The sequence below is a fragment of the Marmota monax genome, unplaced genomic scaffold, assembly GCF_021218885.2.
Source record: "Marmota monax isolate L192 unplaced genomic scaffold, Marmota_monax_Labrador192_F-V1.1 WCK01_AAM20220418_F8-fsc00149, whole genome shotgun sequence".
Lineage (NCBI taxonomy): Eukaryota > Metazoa > Chordata > Mammalia > Rodentia > Sciuridae > Marmota > Marmota monax.
This window is the reverse complement of record NW_026693170.1, coordinates 1,630,294-1,645,746: the sequence shown is the minus strand read 5'-3', so window position 1 is coordinate 1,645,746 and position 15,453 is coordinate 1,630,294. Positions and strand designations below refer to the sequence as shown.

General features: G+C 57.0%; 1 protein-coding gene across 1 annotated transcript in view; it reads right to left on the bottom strand.

Moving 5' to 3' along the window:
• Window positions 1–17: 17 nt before the first annotated feature.
• The window catches only part of Sympk (symplekin scaffold protein), a 33,278-nt gene continuing 17,842 nt past the window's right edge, over window positions 18–15,453 (bottom strand). Inside the window, exons 12-27 of the mRNA XM_046455481.2 lie at window positions 14,435–14,639; window positions 13,588–13,738; window positions 12,518–12,753; window positions 11,540–11,621; window positions 11,210–11,323; window positions 9,944–10,091; window positions 8,987–9,147; window positions 7,770–7,878; window positions 7,389–7,489; window positions 6,797–6,887; window positions 5,849–5,950; window positions 2,447–2,634; window positions 1,232–1,408; window positions 980–1,075; window positions 375–698; window positions 18–235 (exon numbers count right to left, since the gene is read on the bottom strand). Coding sequence (XP_046311437.1) covers window positions 98–235; window positions 375–698; window positions 980–1,075; window positions 1,232–1,408; window positions 2,447–2,634; window positions 5,849–5,950; window positions 6,797–6,887; window positions 7,389–7,489; window positions 7,770–7,878; window positions 8,987–9,147; window positions 9,944–10,091; window positions 11,210–11,323; window positions 11,540–11,621; window positions 12,518–12,753; window positions 13,588–13,738; window positions 14,435–14,639 — 2,423 coding nt within the window. The 3' untranslated portion in view covers window positions 18–97. The remainder of the gene's footprint in view (window positions 236–374; window positions 699–979; window positions 1,076–1,231; window positions 1,409–2,446; window positions 2,635–5,848; window positions 5,951–6,796; window positions 6,888–7,388; window positions 7,490–7,769; window positions 7,879–8,986; window positions 9,148–9,943; window positions 10,092–11,209; window positions 11,324–11,539; window positions 11,622–12,517; window positions 12,754–13,587; window positions 13,739–14,434; window positions 14,640–15,453) is intronic.

The following is a 15,453-nucleotide window of genomic DNA, read 5'->3' as shown; positions in this document are numbered from 1 at the left end:
AGAGCAGACGGCACCCGTGCCCAGACCGTTCCCTTTATTGTTTTTAAGGCAAAGCACCCACCGCCCGGCCCGGCCCGGCCCGCCCCCCACGTCCCCGTCAGCTGTTCCCCTTGGTTTCCGGCTCCCCCGCTTCTTCCGTGGCGGGGCTAGGGGTCTTCACAGCGTCTTCCCCCGCAGGGGCGAGGGTCTGGGGGCTCCGCTCCTCCTTTGAGGTCAGCCCGCCCGCTGCTGCTTCCTGGTGGCAGAAAGCAAAGGGCAGTACATCAAGAGCGTGGTCGCACCTCCAAAGCCCTCATCGCCCCACTCCCCCGGCCTGGCATACACTTCACCCCGAGCTTTGAGTCTTCCATTGCATCTCTGATCGTCACCCCTACCTTAGGCAAGGGCCCCTCAAGACTAGAGTCCAGGAGTGCGGCCTCGGTCAGCCCAGAGTCGTCATCCATGCTGATGAAGATGGCCGGGGTCTCGCACTCAGGCCCCTCCTCCCGAAAATCCATGGTTTCCTCCGTGGGGGCAGGACCCGGTCGGGCTGAGGACGAGGAAGACGCCACGGGGACTCCCGAGCCTCCAGGCTTCAGCTTTTGTTCCTCCTCTAGCTGCCGCTTTAAGGCCTTCTCCTGGGCCAGCCGCAGGCCGATGAGGTCCTGAGGGGGCCGAGGGGCCGGAGCAGGGGCCAGAGCCAGGGGTTCCAGGTCGTCCTGGGGATGGGGAGGGGCACACAGAAGCTCAGGGAGATGCTCGCAGACGATGGGGTAAAGGAGTCAGAGACTACCCTGCTGCGGAGAGCAAGGAGGGTGCTAGGTCAGGAGCGTCTTATCGTGAGCAATTAAAAGGGCCCACCCTCTTTCAGTAGGAGGGTATGCTGACACAGGTAGCCTAGGCAGCCGGCACCTCTCAGGGTGGGAGGAGGTGGGAGGCTCTTGCCGGCTTGGATTGACAGGGTTGGGGAATCTAGACTGGTGGGCTGCAGGACCCTCACCTCTTCCAGGGACCCTGCAGGTGCCTCCTTGGCCTCTGGCTCTTGCTTGCCACTGGCCTCCAAGATGGTCATGATCGAGTTGGGGATGTGTGCTTGCTAGGTGAAGAGCAAGAGGAGGCGCTGTGGAGAACTCTGGCTCGGAGGCCCTCTTAGGCACCCCTAAAACCTCTAGAGTCCTTGATCTTCTGTGGCACAGCAGGGATCCCTTTGCACCATCATACCGCCCCCCGCGCCGCCCCCCCCCCCCCGTACCTGGTGGGGGGTGAAGGAGCGCACGTGGGCCAGCAGGGGCTCCCGGAGCTCAGGGCACTTGTCAAAGACAGCTCCCAGCTGCTGGGGTGGCAGCTGCAGAATGACTTGGAAGCTCTGGGGCTTGGTTCGTTGGCAGCACTTGATGAAGCCCTCCCACACTTTGGGATACTTCCACACCTGGACCAGGCAGGGAGGGAGCTGTTGGGAGGAGCCGCAGGCAGCCACCCAGTGGAAGCTGGGCAAAAACCTTGCTAAGACCATAACCCAAATCCCATTGTCTGAGATTCTTCTGGGGCTATACACAGCTCTGACCTCCCTGGGGGGGGGGGGGGCTCTTGCCTTCCCAATCCAGGCAGCTGGAACATGAAGACAACTTGGGAAAGGAAAACACTGAGACCCTTCCTCCCCTCCCGCCAGCTCTCCTTTGTCAGCCTAGACAAAGTGCTCCGCGAGCAAGGTCTCATGTATTCTCACAGTAGCCTCAAGAGGGCGACCTTACCCCTGTTTAAAAAAGGCAGAAGAGGTACAGGGACTTGTCCAGGGTCACAGGAGGTGGGGGCAGAAACCAAATTTGAACCTGTCTGCTTCTGCATTGAGCTTCTAAGCCAGATGTTGCAAAGCTGCAGTCTTTGTGCTACTGTCTGGTGCTTGCAGGTGAGATTTTTTTGGGGGTCATTATTTCTTCTTTGGTACTGAACCCAGGGGGTATTCTACCACTCAGCTACACCCCAGCCCTTTTTATTTTGATAGGGTATTGCTAAGTTGCTGAAGCTGGCCTCAAACTTGTGATCCTCCTGTTTCAGCCTCCCAGGTCAATGGGATTACAGGCATGTACCACCATGCCCAGCTTGGTATTTCTAAAAGTTCTGATTTCTCATCTATTGAAAACTGGCAAAAAAAAAAAAAAACAAAACTGGCCCATCTTTCAGCTGTGGGATGCATCTTGGCCAGGTGCAGTGCTGTGTGCAGCCCCTCAAGCCTACACCGCTCCTACCACCCAGCTGCCCTCACTCACCACCCTGTGGCCTTCAGAGTCACAGGCCCCTGGAGCACTGTGCTTTCTTGGCAGGAGGCAGAGCAAGGGGTCTCTGATGGGCCTGCTCAGCCAGGCTCCCCTTGGGGGGAGGAGGGCTCAGGTGGTCTCCAGTCTCTCCTCAGCACCACCTCTGCAGTCTGTTCCTGGGGGCCAGAGCTGGATGGCCAAGGGCAGGTTACCTGCTTCATGATGAGGCGGGAGAGGATGTTCATGACGAAGCCCCCCAGGCGGGGGTACATGGTCAGGGACTGGATGACGGTCCTCATGAGCAGCATGGGCAGGGGGCTCTGCTCCATCAGCTGCTGCATCACCACGGCCAGCACCTCCGACGTGTATACGTTCCGCTCCGCAAAGCACAGGTTGGTGGCTGTGAGGAGGCGGAGAGTGGGCCTGTCCTCTCTTTGCCCAGCCACCCCTGGGGAGTGGGAGTCCAACCACCCTTGGAGAGCCTCAGCCCTGCTGCCACGTGTGAGGACAGGGGCCGCCCCAGCTTCCTGGAGCTCCCAGGCCCCAGCAGAAGGCCCCCTCCTGAGGGCACATTTCAGCTTGGCCTTTAGTCACCTATGGGCTTAGTGCTAGGGAGGAGACATGTCCCACTACCTGGAAGCCTCATGCCAGGCACACTGGGGACACCACAGCCCCTTTGAGGACAGCCCTGGGAAAGTAGCTACTGACTTCCATAAGCCTCTCCAGAGGGGACAGAAGGTGGCCCTCCACCAGGCTGGTCAGGAGCATAAGAGTCTGTGCTGGTGCTGGGATGATGGGGGATACCAGGGCTGGCAGGTGTGAGGACACAGGGACACAGCAGATTCTCAGGCAAAGGAGGAACAAGATGAGGATGGGGCTGGGACATATGATGAATCCCCCAGCAGCAGGAGCCAGAAAGGCTGGCCTTGGGGTCTGTACCCCCAGGAGTGGTGGCAGCACCCCATCCACTGTGCTAGTAGGGAAACCCAGGAGCTGCCTCAAGCCCACCTTCCCCAAACACCACTTGCCATGTGAATCTGTCAACAAGGAAGTCTTTATTGAGTCATAAGAGATCCCCCAATCCTTGAGAGATTAGTGGAGAATGGGATGGGATGGTCCTACAAGGAACAGGGGGCCCAGAGAGGAAGGAGGGGTGTTCTTCAGGAAGACAGACCCGGAAAAAAGGCTGAAGGGGCAGAGGAGAGTGCACCTGAGGACCTGCCGGAAACTGAGGAGGCACCTATTCCTCGTTCTCATGACCAGAGGCCATGGGTCCAGCCTGCTCTGCTGCCTAGAGGCCTCCAGAGCCAACCGCCTTCCCTAGCCCAACCCTCACTCCTGCCCAGCCTCCTCCAGGGCTGCCCGCTCAGCCTCTAATATGCTCTCCATATAGGAGCCTAAGGGGTCTCCCACAAGCTCAAACCTGACCCTCTCTCCCCCAGAGGACCAAGAGAGATCAAGGACAAATCACCACTGGGGCCTATAGGGCTCCATGTGGGCAGCCAACCTGACCTCCACCTGGCTCTGGCTGGTGCAGCCCTGGACCACTTCACCCCTACTTAGCCTTCCTGCTCTCCTTGGGCTACTACCTTCTCCAGGAAGTCCCACAGCCAGGCTAGGTCAGACAGGTCCTCCTGGCTGCCCTATCAGAGCCCTGTCCTCTGAGCTGAGACTGTCCCAGCAAAGTATCTCCCTCTCTGGACTCTGAACCTGGAAGGACAGGACTGGGTCTGACACCATCTCTGCATGATCCCATCATCAGCCAGAACAGGGCTGAGCCAAGTGCTAGGGTGGGTCTAGTTAGAAGTGGGGGAGCACTTGCTGAGTATGCATGAGGCCTTGGGTTCCATCCCCAGTGCCCACCTCCCCAAACGGGGCATTCAAGGAGTCTAATGACCATTCCTGGGCCATGACCTTTTCTTCCCACTGCTATTCATTAGATGCCAGTGTGTGTATATATGTGGTGGGGGTTGAACGGCAGGGGCACTGGCTCCAAAGTCACAGGTGAAGACTGGACTTCTCAGTCTGGGTCTTGTGGTGGTAGTGCTAGTGCAGCTGGAACTACCGGGGCCTAAGCAAGAAGTATGCTCTGGGCCGGGCTGGTGGACTGGGTGCAAGGATTCAGCAGGAATGGTGGACATGTGCAGGCCTGAGAGCCTGGCAAGAAAAAGGGGTGCGTGAAGAGGGGCAGGCCCTGATGAAGCTTTCAGGGCCCTGGCTGCTGGCCACCTGCATGACTGCTGGCAAGGCCCTTTTCCTCCCTGGGCCATGGTTTCTCGACCCTAGGCCGGTCAGGGCTTCTGCTCCAGGTCCAAGGACAGTCTTAGTGGGTATGATGGAGTTTGTTGATCCCCTCAAACTGTATGCAATCTATTCGAACATGTTGTCCTTGGGAACAGGGTGGAACTTTGCTCAGTACTTCAAAGGGGTTGAGGAGGGGAGGGGGTGTAGCTCGTGGAAAAGCACATGCTTAGCACGCATGAGGCCCCGGGTTCAATCCCCAGCACTGCAAAAAATGCAGGTTGCAGGGGGCACGAGGAGCCTGATGCCCGCACTCCTGGACCTAGCCTGCCCACTCCTGTCTCCCCCACTGCTCTCCCACTAGAGGCCTCGGTGCCGCCTCAGTTTCACGTCTCTATGCGCTCCTCTCCTGCCGTAGGGGTCTCGGAGAGCACCTGCTGAGGAGAGCTAGGGAAAAGCACGCTGAAGAAGCCACTCCATGCCAGAACATGAAGGAAGAAACTCAGAGATGAGGCCCCAGACCCAAGATGAGGGGAGTCAGAGAACAGTCGTCTTCAGAGCAGAGAAGGCAATAGGCAGGGACTTCATTTCCAGAGCAAGGACAGCTCCTGACCCAGACCTCATGGAGAGAGGGAGTGCAGGGGCTCTGGAGAGCTGGGACGAGCGCTCCTCAGGGAGGCCCCCTGAGCTCCAGGGTGTGTGTGGGCAGAACCCTTAACTCAGGTCCACCTAGTTCAGATTCTGTTCTCTGTCACACTGCCTAGGTGCTGTGTGGTCCTGTGCAAGTTACTTAACTTCTCTGGAATTCATTTCCTGTCTACAAAGTGAAAGTCGACATTCTTACCAGGTAATATGATGGCACCAACAGGAACAGGCCGTGGGCAATAAAGAGAGCCTGGCTCAGAGTGATTGGTGAGCAGTGAGAGCTGGCCAGTTTGTTGCCAACTCCTGGTCACAGAGGCACTCTCCTGCCTCTTCTCAGGCCTGGCACCTACTTCAGGCCAACAGGTGCCTGGTGTCCCAACTCTGCTCTGCCTACTCGCAGCAGTGGCTTCCGACCACTACTCACTGTGGGCCCTGCTTCCTCCCATTCCTTGGGGTGGAGGTGAGAGGGGGCCCTGCTTATTCCCTGGGACCACCCTGTGCCAGTACAGTAGGTAGGTATGCCATGCCTTATGTGGAGACCGAAAAAGGTGAGGGCCTGAAAAGCAGGACCTGGGAGTGGAATAGAGGGGAACGTGGTGTCTTGGAGCCAAAGGCAGGCTGTAGGGCACAGTGTTCAATGGGGCAGTTGCCAGCCAGTTGTGTGGGGCCATGGAGACGCTACACCCCACAGGGCTGGCTACTGAAGTGTGGAGGGCGGGGCACCTCACCTTTGATGATGGATTTCATGTCGCACTTCACCGAGTCGATATTGTGTAATGCAATCAGGAGCTCTCCAGGGTTCAGGGGGGACAAGGCAGAGTTCCCTTCACCTGCAGCAGGTGGGAGGAGTGGGGAGACAGTGGGGGGTCTAAGTGGGGGCTCCGAGGTACCCAGACCGGGGGGGAGCTGTAAAGATGAGATGCCCTGCTTCACAGGGGCTAGGACAGGGCTGGAGCAGGGGAGGTCTGTGGGTGAAGCTCGGAGGCCTTCGCCCTGCCCTGCTCTCCCCCACCTGGGTTCCTGCCCTCACCAAAGCCTGTCAGTGCAGCAGGGCTGCTGTGGCCCCTGAAGGTGGACCAGGAGGGCCCACAGCTGGCTCCTAGCACCAGCTCTAGTATGGAACAGATGCTCATGGGTATCTGCAGGGCAGGGCAATGATCGCAACCCAGAGTGGCCCCAGTGAAGAATGGTCACAGAGGCACTCTCCTGCCTCATCTCAGGCCTGACACCTACTTCAGGCCAATAGGTGCCTGGTGTCCCAACTCTTCTCCGCTACTTGCACAGAGTGGGATGGGGGGAGCAGCGGTATGTGGGGTGGTCCTCTGCTGCTGCTATTTGGATGCCCCAGGCCCTCCTGGGCACAAAACCAGCAGGTGTGGTGTTTCTGGCCACGGGGGAGGAGGCAAGGAACCCTCATTACTTGGTAGTTTTCTTTTTTGACCATATCAGACAAAATGCCCCTGGCCCACAGCTTGAGGGATCCAGGTAAGATCTGAGGGACCAAGTCCTTGGCCTGGGGGCACTGCACCCACTGAGACCAAGGCAGGCAGCACCACAGGGAGCAGCACAAGTAGATGCCTCTCCCAGAAGGCGATATATGCCTCCCCAGGCACTCTGTATGCCCTTTGTGCCCACCTGAGGGAGGGAGGCAAGAAGGGCTATCACCTGTCACCTACCGTGCTGGGTGCCCAGCAGGCGGTTGAAGACTTCTTTCACCACGATGGGGTTGAGTTTGATGAGCTTGGGCAGAGCCTGGATCACCTCCTTCTACAGGGGAGGTGGGGTGGGCACCATCAGATACACCCCACCCTTTCCCCAACAGGCCCCATGTGCTTGTCCTGGGGAGGGCTCCAGCCCCCATCTGTGCCTTCCTCCCACCACTTAGGCTGCTCCCCCTGCAAGCGTGGACGGAGTGCACCATCCTTAGGTAGATGAGGCTGGCTCAAGGTCCCGGGCTCACAGGGTGAGACCCCACCAGGGATGCAGCACTTAAGGAGGTGCTTCCCCCACATTGGGGACACCAGCGTCTGCAGGCCTTGGGACAACCGTGTGTACACACAGGATACCACTGTAGTCCTCAGCTAAGATGGGATGTGACCTGCTTAAGGCAGGAGCAGCCCTGGGACTGCGCCCCTGAACATCTCCCACAGGGCCCAGCTGATGGAAATTCCTGGCCACAGGCCAGCTGCTTTCCACCTTGCCTCTCATGCTTCGGCCCCCCATCCCACCACATGCTGGCAGGGGACAGCCGGACAGCCCACGCTGTACCTTCTCCAGCCCATTAAGCACTGGGATGAGGAAGCGGACATCGGGCAGCCGCTTGTGGTAGAGGTCCCGGACCCGCTTCACCAGCTCTGGGGAGGGTGGCACTGCAGAGGGGAATGAGCAGGAAGCAGAGTTGGGGTGGTGAGGACAGGTGAAGGTGAGCACCAGAGGCGGAGGCACAGGCACGTGGGTAAGGGACAGCTCAACTGCCCAGCAGAGACCCCCATGGCCCTGGCTGACCACAGGCAACCAGTGATATCCTGCTCTAAACAGAGAAGCCAGGGCCCCAGGACAGGAGAGACCCATAGGTACAGTCATCTGGATCCAGCAGCCCTGACTCCCAGGGCTGGGAACACGTGGCCCAGGAGGGAAAAGCCCAGGCACCTTTATCTGTGAGGCTGTGCAGACATCGCGTGACTAGTGTCTCTGCCCCCTTGGGGCAGTTTTCCACCAGCAGGAGCAGCTCTGGTGAGTTCATGCCCATTCCTCGAATCTAGAAGCAGAGATCAGGAGGACTTGACCAGGGTGAGAGCTTGGGGAGGCCAGGGGTATCAGGGGAGGTCATTGAGGGGAATGCTGGGAACAGGAGAACTGGACACGGAGTTGATAGCTGGGGGACCTCTGGACAAGGTGATAGGAGTGGAGGTCAGACACACGGGGCTCTTCCTAGTCTCAACTGGGACCTGTTCCAGCTCCCTGGCCTCTTTGATGCTGCCTCCCCTTCCACTGTCTTGAATCTAGCCCATGTGCCAACTCCTTGGGTAGGGCCTTCCCATGACCATCAGCTTGGCCAAACACCCCAGGCTCAGCCTGCTGCTGGTTCTGGAGTCAACACAGGTAGGAGGAGTCAGGCTCCCCTTTGCTCGAAAACATTTATAGCCATAAAGAAAACTGTGGCTCACCTTGGAGGTGCACAGAAAACCTTGCTTCAGCCAGGAAGCATGTTATCCCCACTTTATAGGTAAGCACACCGTCACATCTGGAGGCAGGTGTGTGGGGAAGAACACACTGTTCTTTCTCCCTTTGTGTCTGTTAGAAATTTTCCAATTTAAAAGTCCAGGGCAGAGATGAGATTATGAAAGTCATTTCAAATCCCATGGCAAACTGGAGGGCGGACACTGCGAGATGCAGGGCTGGCCTGCCACTGAGCTGCTTCTCCTGTGGGCAGCCCTGCGGCTCCAGGGGGGACATTTTTATGTAAAGACAACTTAAGATTTCTATTGGTGATGGAGAGGAAAGCCAACTCTAAGTGGTGACAGGGGCACAGAGGATGATATGCATGTGTTCAGACTCCTGAAATGCTTGGGAGACTGGATCATGCCCTTTGTTTTCACTGACAGGGCCCAAGGGCACGGTGAGAAAGGAAAAGGCAGAATATGAACCCAGGTCTGTCCAACCTCAGGCTCTGAGTCACTGGGCCCACCTGTCTCTTCCTGCAAATACGGGAGATGTGAGGACCACCCACGAGCCACTGAGCTGCAGGCCCAGGGTGACAGCCTTCTGGGCTTAGTTCTAAAGCAGAGACACCTGAGAAAGAGCTGCAGTTTGGGACTCAGCCCTGCCAGGGAGTGGGCACAACCTGGTGGGCTCAGGGGCCTCACCGGCTGCTCAATGACCCTCAGCACGGTCCGCTTGATGTCGGCGATGGCCTCGGTGTACACAGCGGCCAGCTCGTGGATCAGCTTGTGGTTCTGGGGCAGGAGGGCCAGGTAGAGGTACAGACATTGCTTCACTGTCTCCTCGGTCCAGGGCGCAGCCACCTCTGGCAGGACAGGGCCAGGTATCAGACTCACCACCCAACCCCTGACCCCCGTGTTTTCCTTTCCAAGGAGCAAGGGCAATGGGAGGAAGGGGGCAGGCAGAGAAGGGAGCCAGCACTGGGAAGCAGATCCTCCAGGGAAGTGGGGCAGCCCAGGACTCCTGCTTCTAGCCACCTCTGACCACGAAGCCATGGCAACTAGAAGCATCTTTCTAAAATGCAATCTGACCCTGTCCCCCTTCCAGTCCTGCCAAGACTGCCCTGTGGCCTCAGGATAGCCCCTGGCTTCTTGCCTGGCATCATCTGCCCTGTGCAGAGAAGGGAGCAGCAGACCCGGCACACTCTGCCAGCCACGCAGCCCCTGAGGTCAGCCTTCCAGGTCCTCGCCCTACCAGCTCCTCTTCTCACACCTCCTCGTCCTGGGGCTCACAGTGCTCTCCCGGGCAGGTTTCCCTGCACCCAGGCTGAGCCTCGCCTCCTGTGCATTCACCAGAGCCCCTGACCTTCCCAGGCAAGGGTCCACTGACTTGGGGCCTAGGTTTCACTGTCTAATTCTGAGGACCTGGGGCTCTGCTAGGGACCTAGCTGGAAAGTCCTTCCTGGAGCCCACAGCGCCTAGCCCTCCTTGTCCTTAGGCCTCTCCGGTCCCTTCAGGACAGGCCAGGCACCCTCTTCACCAGGGCTCCTGGACCCCCCTGGCTAGCTGTGCCAGCCCTGCCCGCTCCCATCGCTTGGTCTGAGTGTCCTCCCTAGCAGGCTGGGCAGGGCTCAGTACGCATCTGATGAACCTGCACCAAACCTGTGTCCTTGTCAGCTCCAAACAGCACAGAGGGTGGGTTGGGGTGGACCAAGAGCTGCAGGTAGTTGAGGGCAAACTTCTCCACATACTCCCGCAGCTGCTCCTTCTCGTACATGCGCTTGATGAACAGCAGGGCCTGGGAACGCACCTAAGGAGAGAGGGGCATAAGAAAGGTACAGTGGGCACCCGGAGGGGAGGGCCAGTTGCCCTTCTCAGCAGCACTAAGGTGAAAACAAGCCCAGCATGAGAAACGGCCAGCACAGCGGGGATAGGGCCAAGGCCCATTGCCAGTGGGAGGGAGGTGCCCCTCCCGGCGGCTGGACATCATGACCTCTCTTCCACCTCCATGTCAATCTCCCAGGCCTCGCCTGGCTCACTACTCCACGCAGCTTGAGCTTTCCTCGGTTCCTCAAAAGTGACGCTGCCTGCCAAGTCTCTGGCTTTGCAACTTGGCACATTAGGCTCCCCACTGCCTGGAATTCCAACATGGGCTTGGTCTGTTTCACTCAGACACCATCTGCCAGGAGCCAGGAGCACCACTTTGCCCCCAGTGACAGCACAGACCAGGGAGAGTACACTGGGGTACACTGAGTGAGGGATACTCCCAGGCCACCAGGTGAGGGTTCTGGCAAAGGGCTGGCATAGGGACAAGTCAAGGGCCCTGATCAGGCCCTGCACATGCCCATCAGGCCCCATCCAGAGCACACCCCCCACTCACAGCCCAGGCCTCAGCACACTCCTCTCTCCCACGAGCCTTTCCACCTCTCTCACCACCCCCACCCAGGCTCACAGCCACACGCTGCTCTGCTCCAGCACTGAGCATGCCATGTCCTCACTGCCTGCATCACACTGGCTCCTTGACTAGTCAGGTCCAGCTTTTAGGGGTTCAAGCCAGACATGGTGGCCCACGCCTGTAATCCCAGTGACTCAGGAGGCTGAAGCAGGAGGATCGCAAGTTCAAAGCTAGCAACTGAGCAAGGCCATAAGCAACTTAGTGAGACCCCATCTCAAAAAATCAAACAGTCTGAGGATATGGCTCAGTGGCTAAGAGCCCGTAGGTTCAATCCCTGGTGCCAAACCAAACCAAAAAACCAAAATGTGTTCAAGCTCACCAACGTGGGTGGAGTGCAAGGGGGGATACCACATGCTGCTGGCATCCCTTGTTTCTCAGTGGCCTCGTGCCACCAGGCTGGCTGTTTGCTGGGGACAGGGGAAGGCCTCCACACACAACCAACTGAGCACAGCCCAGTGTGGTACAGGGTTCACCTTGTCCTTCTCGTGGGAACTGAGGTCCAGGAGGACATGCAGGTACTGAAACTGGCGGGATGGGCGCTTGAAGATCAGGTCTCGAAGGGTGGACATGCCCAGATAGGTGCGGCTCTGTGGCAGGAGGGAGGGGATCAGAACGCCATCTATGGCCATGTGCCCTGGAATCTGTCCCTTACCTCCCCCAGATCAAGTCAAAAGACCAGGCCTCCCGTGCCAGCCCCACCACCAGGTCTAGGTTCTGTGCCCTTCAGACCCTGAGGAGGGCCCTGTCCCCAACCGGGTTGCATGACCAGCAGGTCCCTGTGGCACCACAACCGCCTGGCTCACCTCGTCTTCACAGTACTTGCGAATCACCTCCAGGGCACTCTCGGTGATGAGTGGTGCCTCCAGCACCACCTTGGTGAAGATCCTGCCAAGGGAGGCACAGGGAACAGCTGCAGAGGAAAAGCCATCTGCTTCCCAGTGGCCCAAAGCTGGTTCCAGAGCTTTGACATGAATAGGCCACAGTTCAAAGCCGCCAGCTGGCTAATCTGGGCAGAGACTTCTCTGAAAGTCAGTTTCTCCCTTTGGTCAATGGGATTCCTAACTTCAGTCACTCAATTCAACGATGAGAGGGAAGAACGGGGTGCAGGTAGAGAAGGCTTTGTTACTTTAGATGTGGGAGTCACACAAGACCACCTGAGATAACATTTGAGTCGATGCTGGTGGATGAGAAGGAGCAGCCACATGAAGAGCTGGGGGAGGGGAGTTCTAGGCAGAGTGGACAGAAGGAGCCAACGCCCTGAGCTCCGCGTGTCAAGGAACAGGCAGAAGACCAAAGTGGCTGAAATTTGGGAGGAGAGGGGCAGAGAAAGGCTAAAGAGCCTGGGTGACACCAAGACTCATAGGCCAGGAGGCTTAGGAGGCTGTATTTTACCCCCAAGAGCAACGGAGAAACATGGAAGGTTCTTAGAGGGGAAGTAACCAGACAGCATTAACACCACAAGATGTCACCAGAGCTGCCCAATGGAGGACAAACAGGTAAGCTGAGGCCAAGAATAGAGAGGATGCTAGATTAAAAAAACAAGAGGCCCAGAGGTAAGTGCCAGAGGCCACTCCAAGCATGTGGCAGAACTGGGCAAAAGCCCAGGGAGCACAACCCAGGCCCCACACTCAAAGCTGAATCCTTGCACATGGAGACAGGGAGGCAAGAAGGGAAACGCAGGTGTGTGTGGGGGGCACGCAACTGACATGGGTGATGGTGAAGAGGGAAAGGAAAGCAGGACACAGGAGGGAGTCAGGAGGGCACAGGGGTGTCTCCCTCACCCATCTTTCTGGTCTGGTTTCTCCTGCAGGCCAGAGAGCAGACGGATGAGGCAGTCCTCGTACTTGTCCAGGGTGCCTGAGGGACCCGCTGCCAGGTAAGCATTGTACTCCTGGTAGAGCCAGGCAAAGGCCAGGTCCAGCCGGGCCCGAACATCCTCCAGGATGAAGGACAGGACCTCAGCCTTCAGACCTGAGTCAAACTGTGTCACCAGGCTGGCTAGGATCTTGATGCGCACCTGGTAAAGCAGCAAGAAAGCATGACAGGTGGGCCGGGCCATCCAGAACCCCATGATCACACCCTGCAGCTCCTCCCACCTGGACTTGGAACCCCCAGTGCAGTCATGGTGTTAAAGTAAGGAAGGCAGCTGAAGACTCCGTGCCCAGCAGGGTCCCGTCTGTGTGGTGGGTGGAGGAGGGAAAGGAACAAACTGTCAATCAGCACCAGATAAATGTGAGTTGGCCGAAGTACCTGGGTCCTTACAAGCACAAAAAAAGACCTGGAAAGATGCTCCTAATTTGGGTAGTCACCTCTGGAAAGGGGACAGGAGGCAGGTGATGGCCAAGGAAGACTGTATTGTGTCTACATCGCCTACAAATCTTTTGTTTTGTGGTGATGGGGGATGGAACCCAGGGCCTTGAGAATGCTAGGCAAGCGCTCTTCCACTGAGCCACCTCCCCAGCTGTGGTAATATTTTTTTAACAGCCTGTGTCCATATACTACTGCCTAATTAAAAACCAATTTCAAATAATGGGGGAATGGTTGATTAACAGGGTTACAGCAGTAGCAAGCAGCAGAATCAATTTGAAACAAGGTGTGCCTGACAGTAAAACCTGCTCCTAAGAATGCTGACAATCACAAATGACCAGGACCACAGGCGCAGCCCTCCTCCTGGCCCCAGGACTGGTGAAGAATGTGTGTTTGCATTCTTCTCTTGGGCGTGGCTGGAGGAACAGCTGGAAGGCAGAGCTGGCGTCTGCAGCCAGGAGGTAGGACCCTGCATAGGCTTTCCCTGGGATATGAGGTAGACCCTTGGGGCAAGGACTGAAGGACGGCTGGGGGACAGGCATACCTGTGCTGCCCCGCTGCAGGCCACAGCCTTCTCAGCACGCAGGATCCGCTTCACAGCACCCAGCTTCATGGCTTCAACCTGGGCATCTGTCAGGGGCTTCAGCACGTCACTCAAACGGAAGATCTTCTTGCGTCCACCGGCGCCTGCCAGCCTGTGCAGAAGAACAGGGTCAGACACAGTGACCTGGAGCATCCTTTGTGTAGCCAGGGCCCATCTGCTAACTCTCCCCACCTCAGGCACGAGACAAGCCACACAGGTGCTACCTGTCCTCATGCTGCATCTAAACTCCCCATGACTCTGAGGCCCAGCAAGGCAAGGGGCAAGGGACAAGGGCAAGGGGAGGGAGAGCTGCCACTGGGTTTTGCTTAGGGACAGTTCCTGTGAGTAGAGACCTGAGTGAAGGCAGCACCAGACACCAAGACCAGGGGCAGCTTTCCAGGTAGAGAAAGAATAAGTACAGAGCCTTCGGAGGGGACCTGCTGTGGGTGTGATGCAAGGAGGGAGCAGGGAAGGGACAGAGAGCCTAGAGAGGGCGGGAGGTCCCCTCAGTAGTACACAAGCCCAGGTAGCTGGTTTGTGGTCCACATGTGAGAGAGATAGAATGAGAGTGACAACTAGGAGCCCTCGCCACATGCTAGGATCAAGCGATGTGCTTTCAACCACGACGGCCTTCATCCTAAGTTTTCTACCTCATTAGCCTGACCGTCATTACCAGTTGACACCATTCTCCCTGATGGTTATGAGACACTTTTCTCCCATTTTTACAGAAAACACAAAGGCTTAGTGGTTACAGCACTGATTGGAATCAGAGGCTCCCACCCTGCCCAGCTCCTAGACAAGGACTCACCGGGGCTGTGTAACAGGGATGATGGGCTCTGGCCTCCTCTTGGCCTGGGGCACCTCCTCTTCCAATGGGGACATGGAGCTCAGAGAGCCCACCACAGAGATGGCTTGGCCCTGGGCTGACAGACGCCTCTTGATAAGGACACTCTCCGGCTTCACCACCTTCTCTTCCTTGGGTTCCTCCTTACACTGTTTGGTCTGCTCCACACCTGAGGGGACACCCAGGATGTCAGGCCCACTTGCGCACACTGGACCCCTCAGGATGCTCCGCTCCAGCTGCACCTTGTGCCCAAGATGCCTCAAGGAAACCTGCAACCTCTTTATCCTCATTTTGCAAAATAACCCGAGGCTTAACCTAGAGGTGCCATTTGTTGCTGGGGGGGTGGGGGATATCAAATGATACAGCCACTTCAGAAGCATGATGAGCATTTCTTTCTTTTTTTTTTTTTTAATATTTTTTTTAGTTATTGATGGACCTTTACTTATTTGCTTATTTATATGTGGTGCTGGGAATCGAACCCAGTGCCCCACACATACGAGGCAAATGCTCTACCTCTGAGCTACAACTCCAGCCCAATGAGCAGTTCTTACTAGCACTGATGACACCCTAACCTGCGACCCCAAAACTCCACTCCCTGGTATATGCTCAAGACAGACAAAAGGCATGTGTGTGTGCATCAAACAAAATATCACACAAACATTCAGAGCAACTTTATTCATGATGAGTAAAATCTGGAAACAAGCTACAGGTCCAGGATCAGGAGTTCTGAAAACCCCATGGCAGTGTGTTCACATGAGAAAATACTACTGAACAATAAAATAAACTACTAGTTCCCACAACAACAAAAACTTAACAGCAAGCAAAAGCCAGGCCTCTGTGATTCCATTTGTATGAAATTTAAGAAGAGGCAAAACTACTCTAGGAGGCAGTCACTAGAAGAGTGGGCGCTCTGGAGGTGAGCTGCTCTGAGTGGATTGTAGCCAAGGAACTTTCTAGAGTAATGGAGATGGCTACCTTGATCT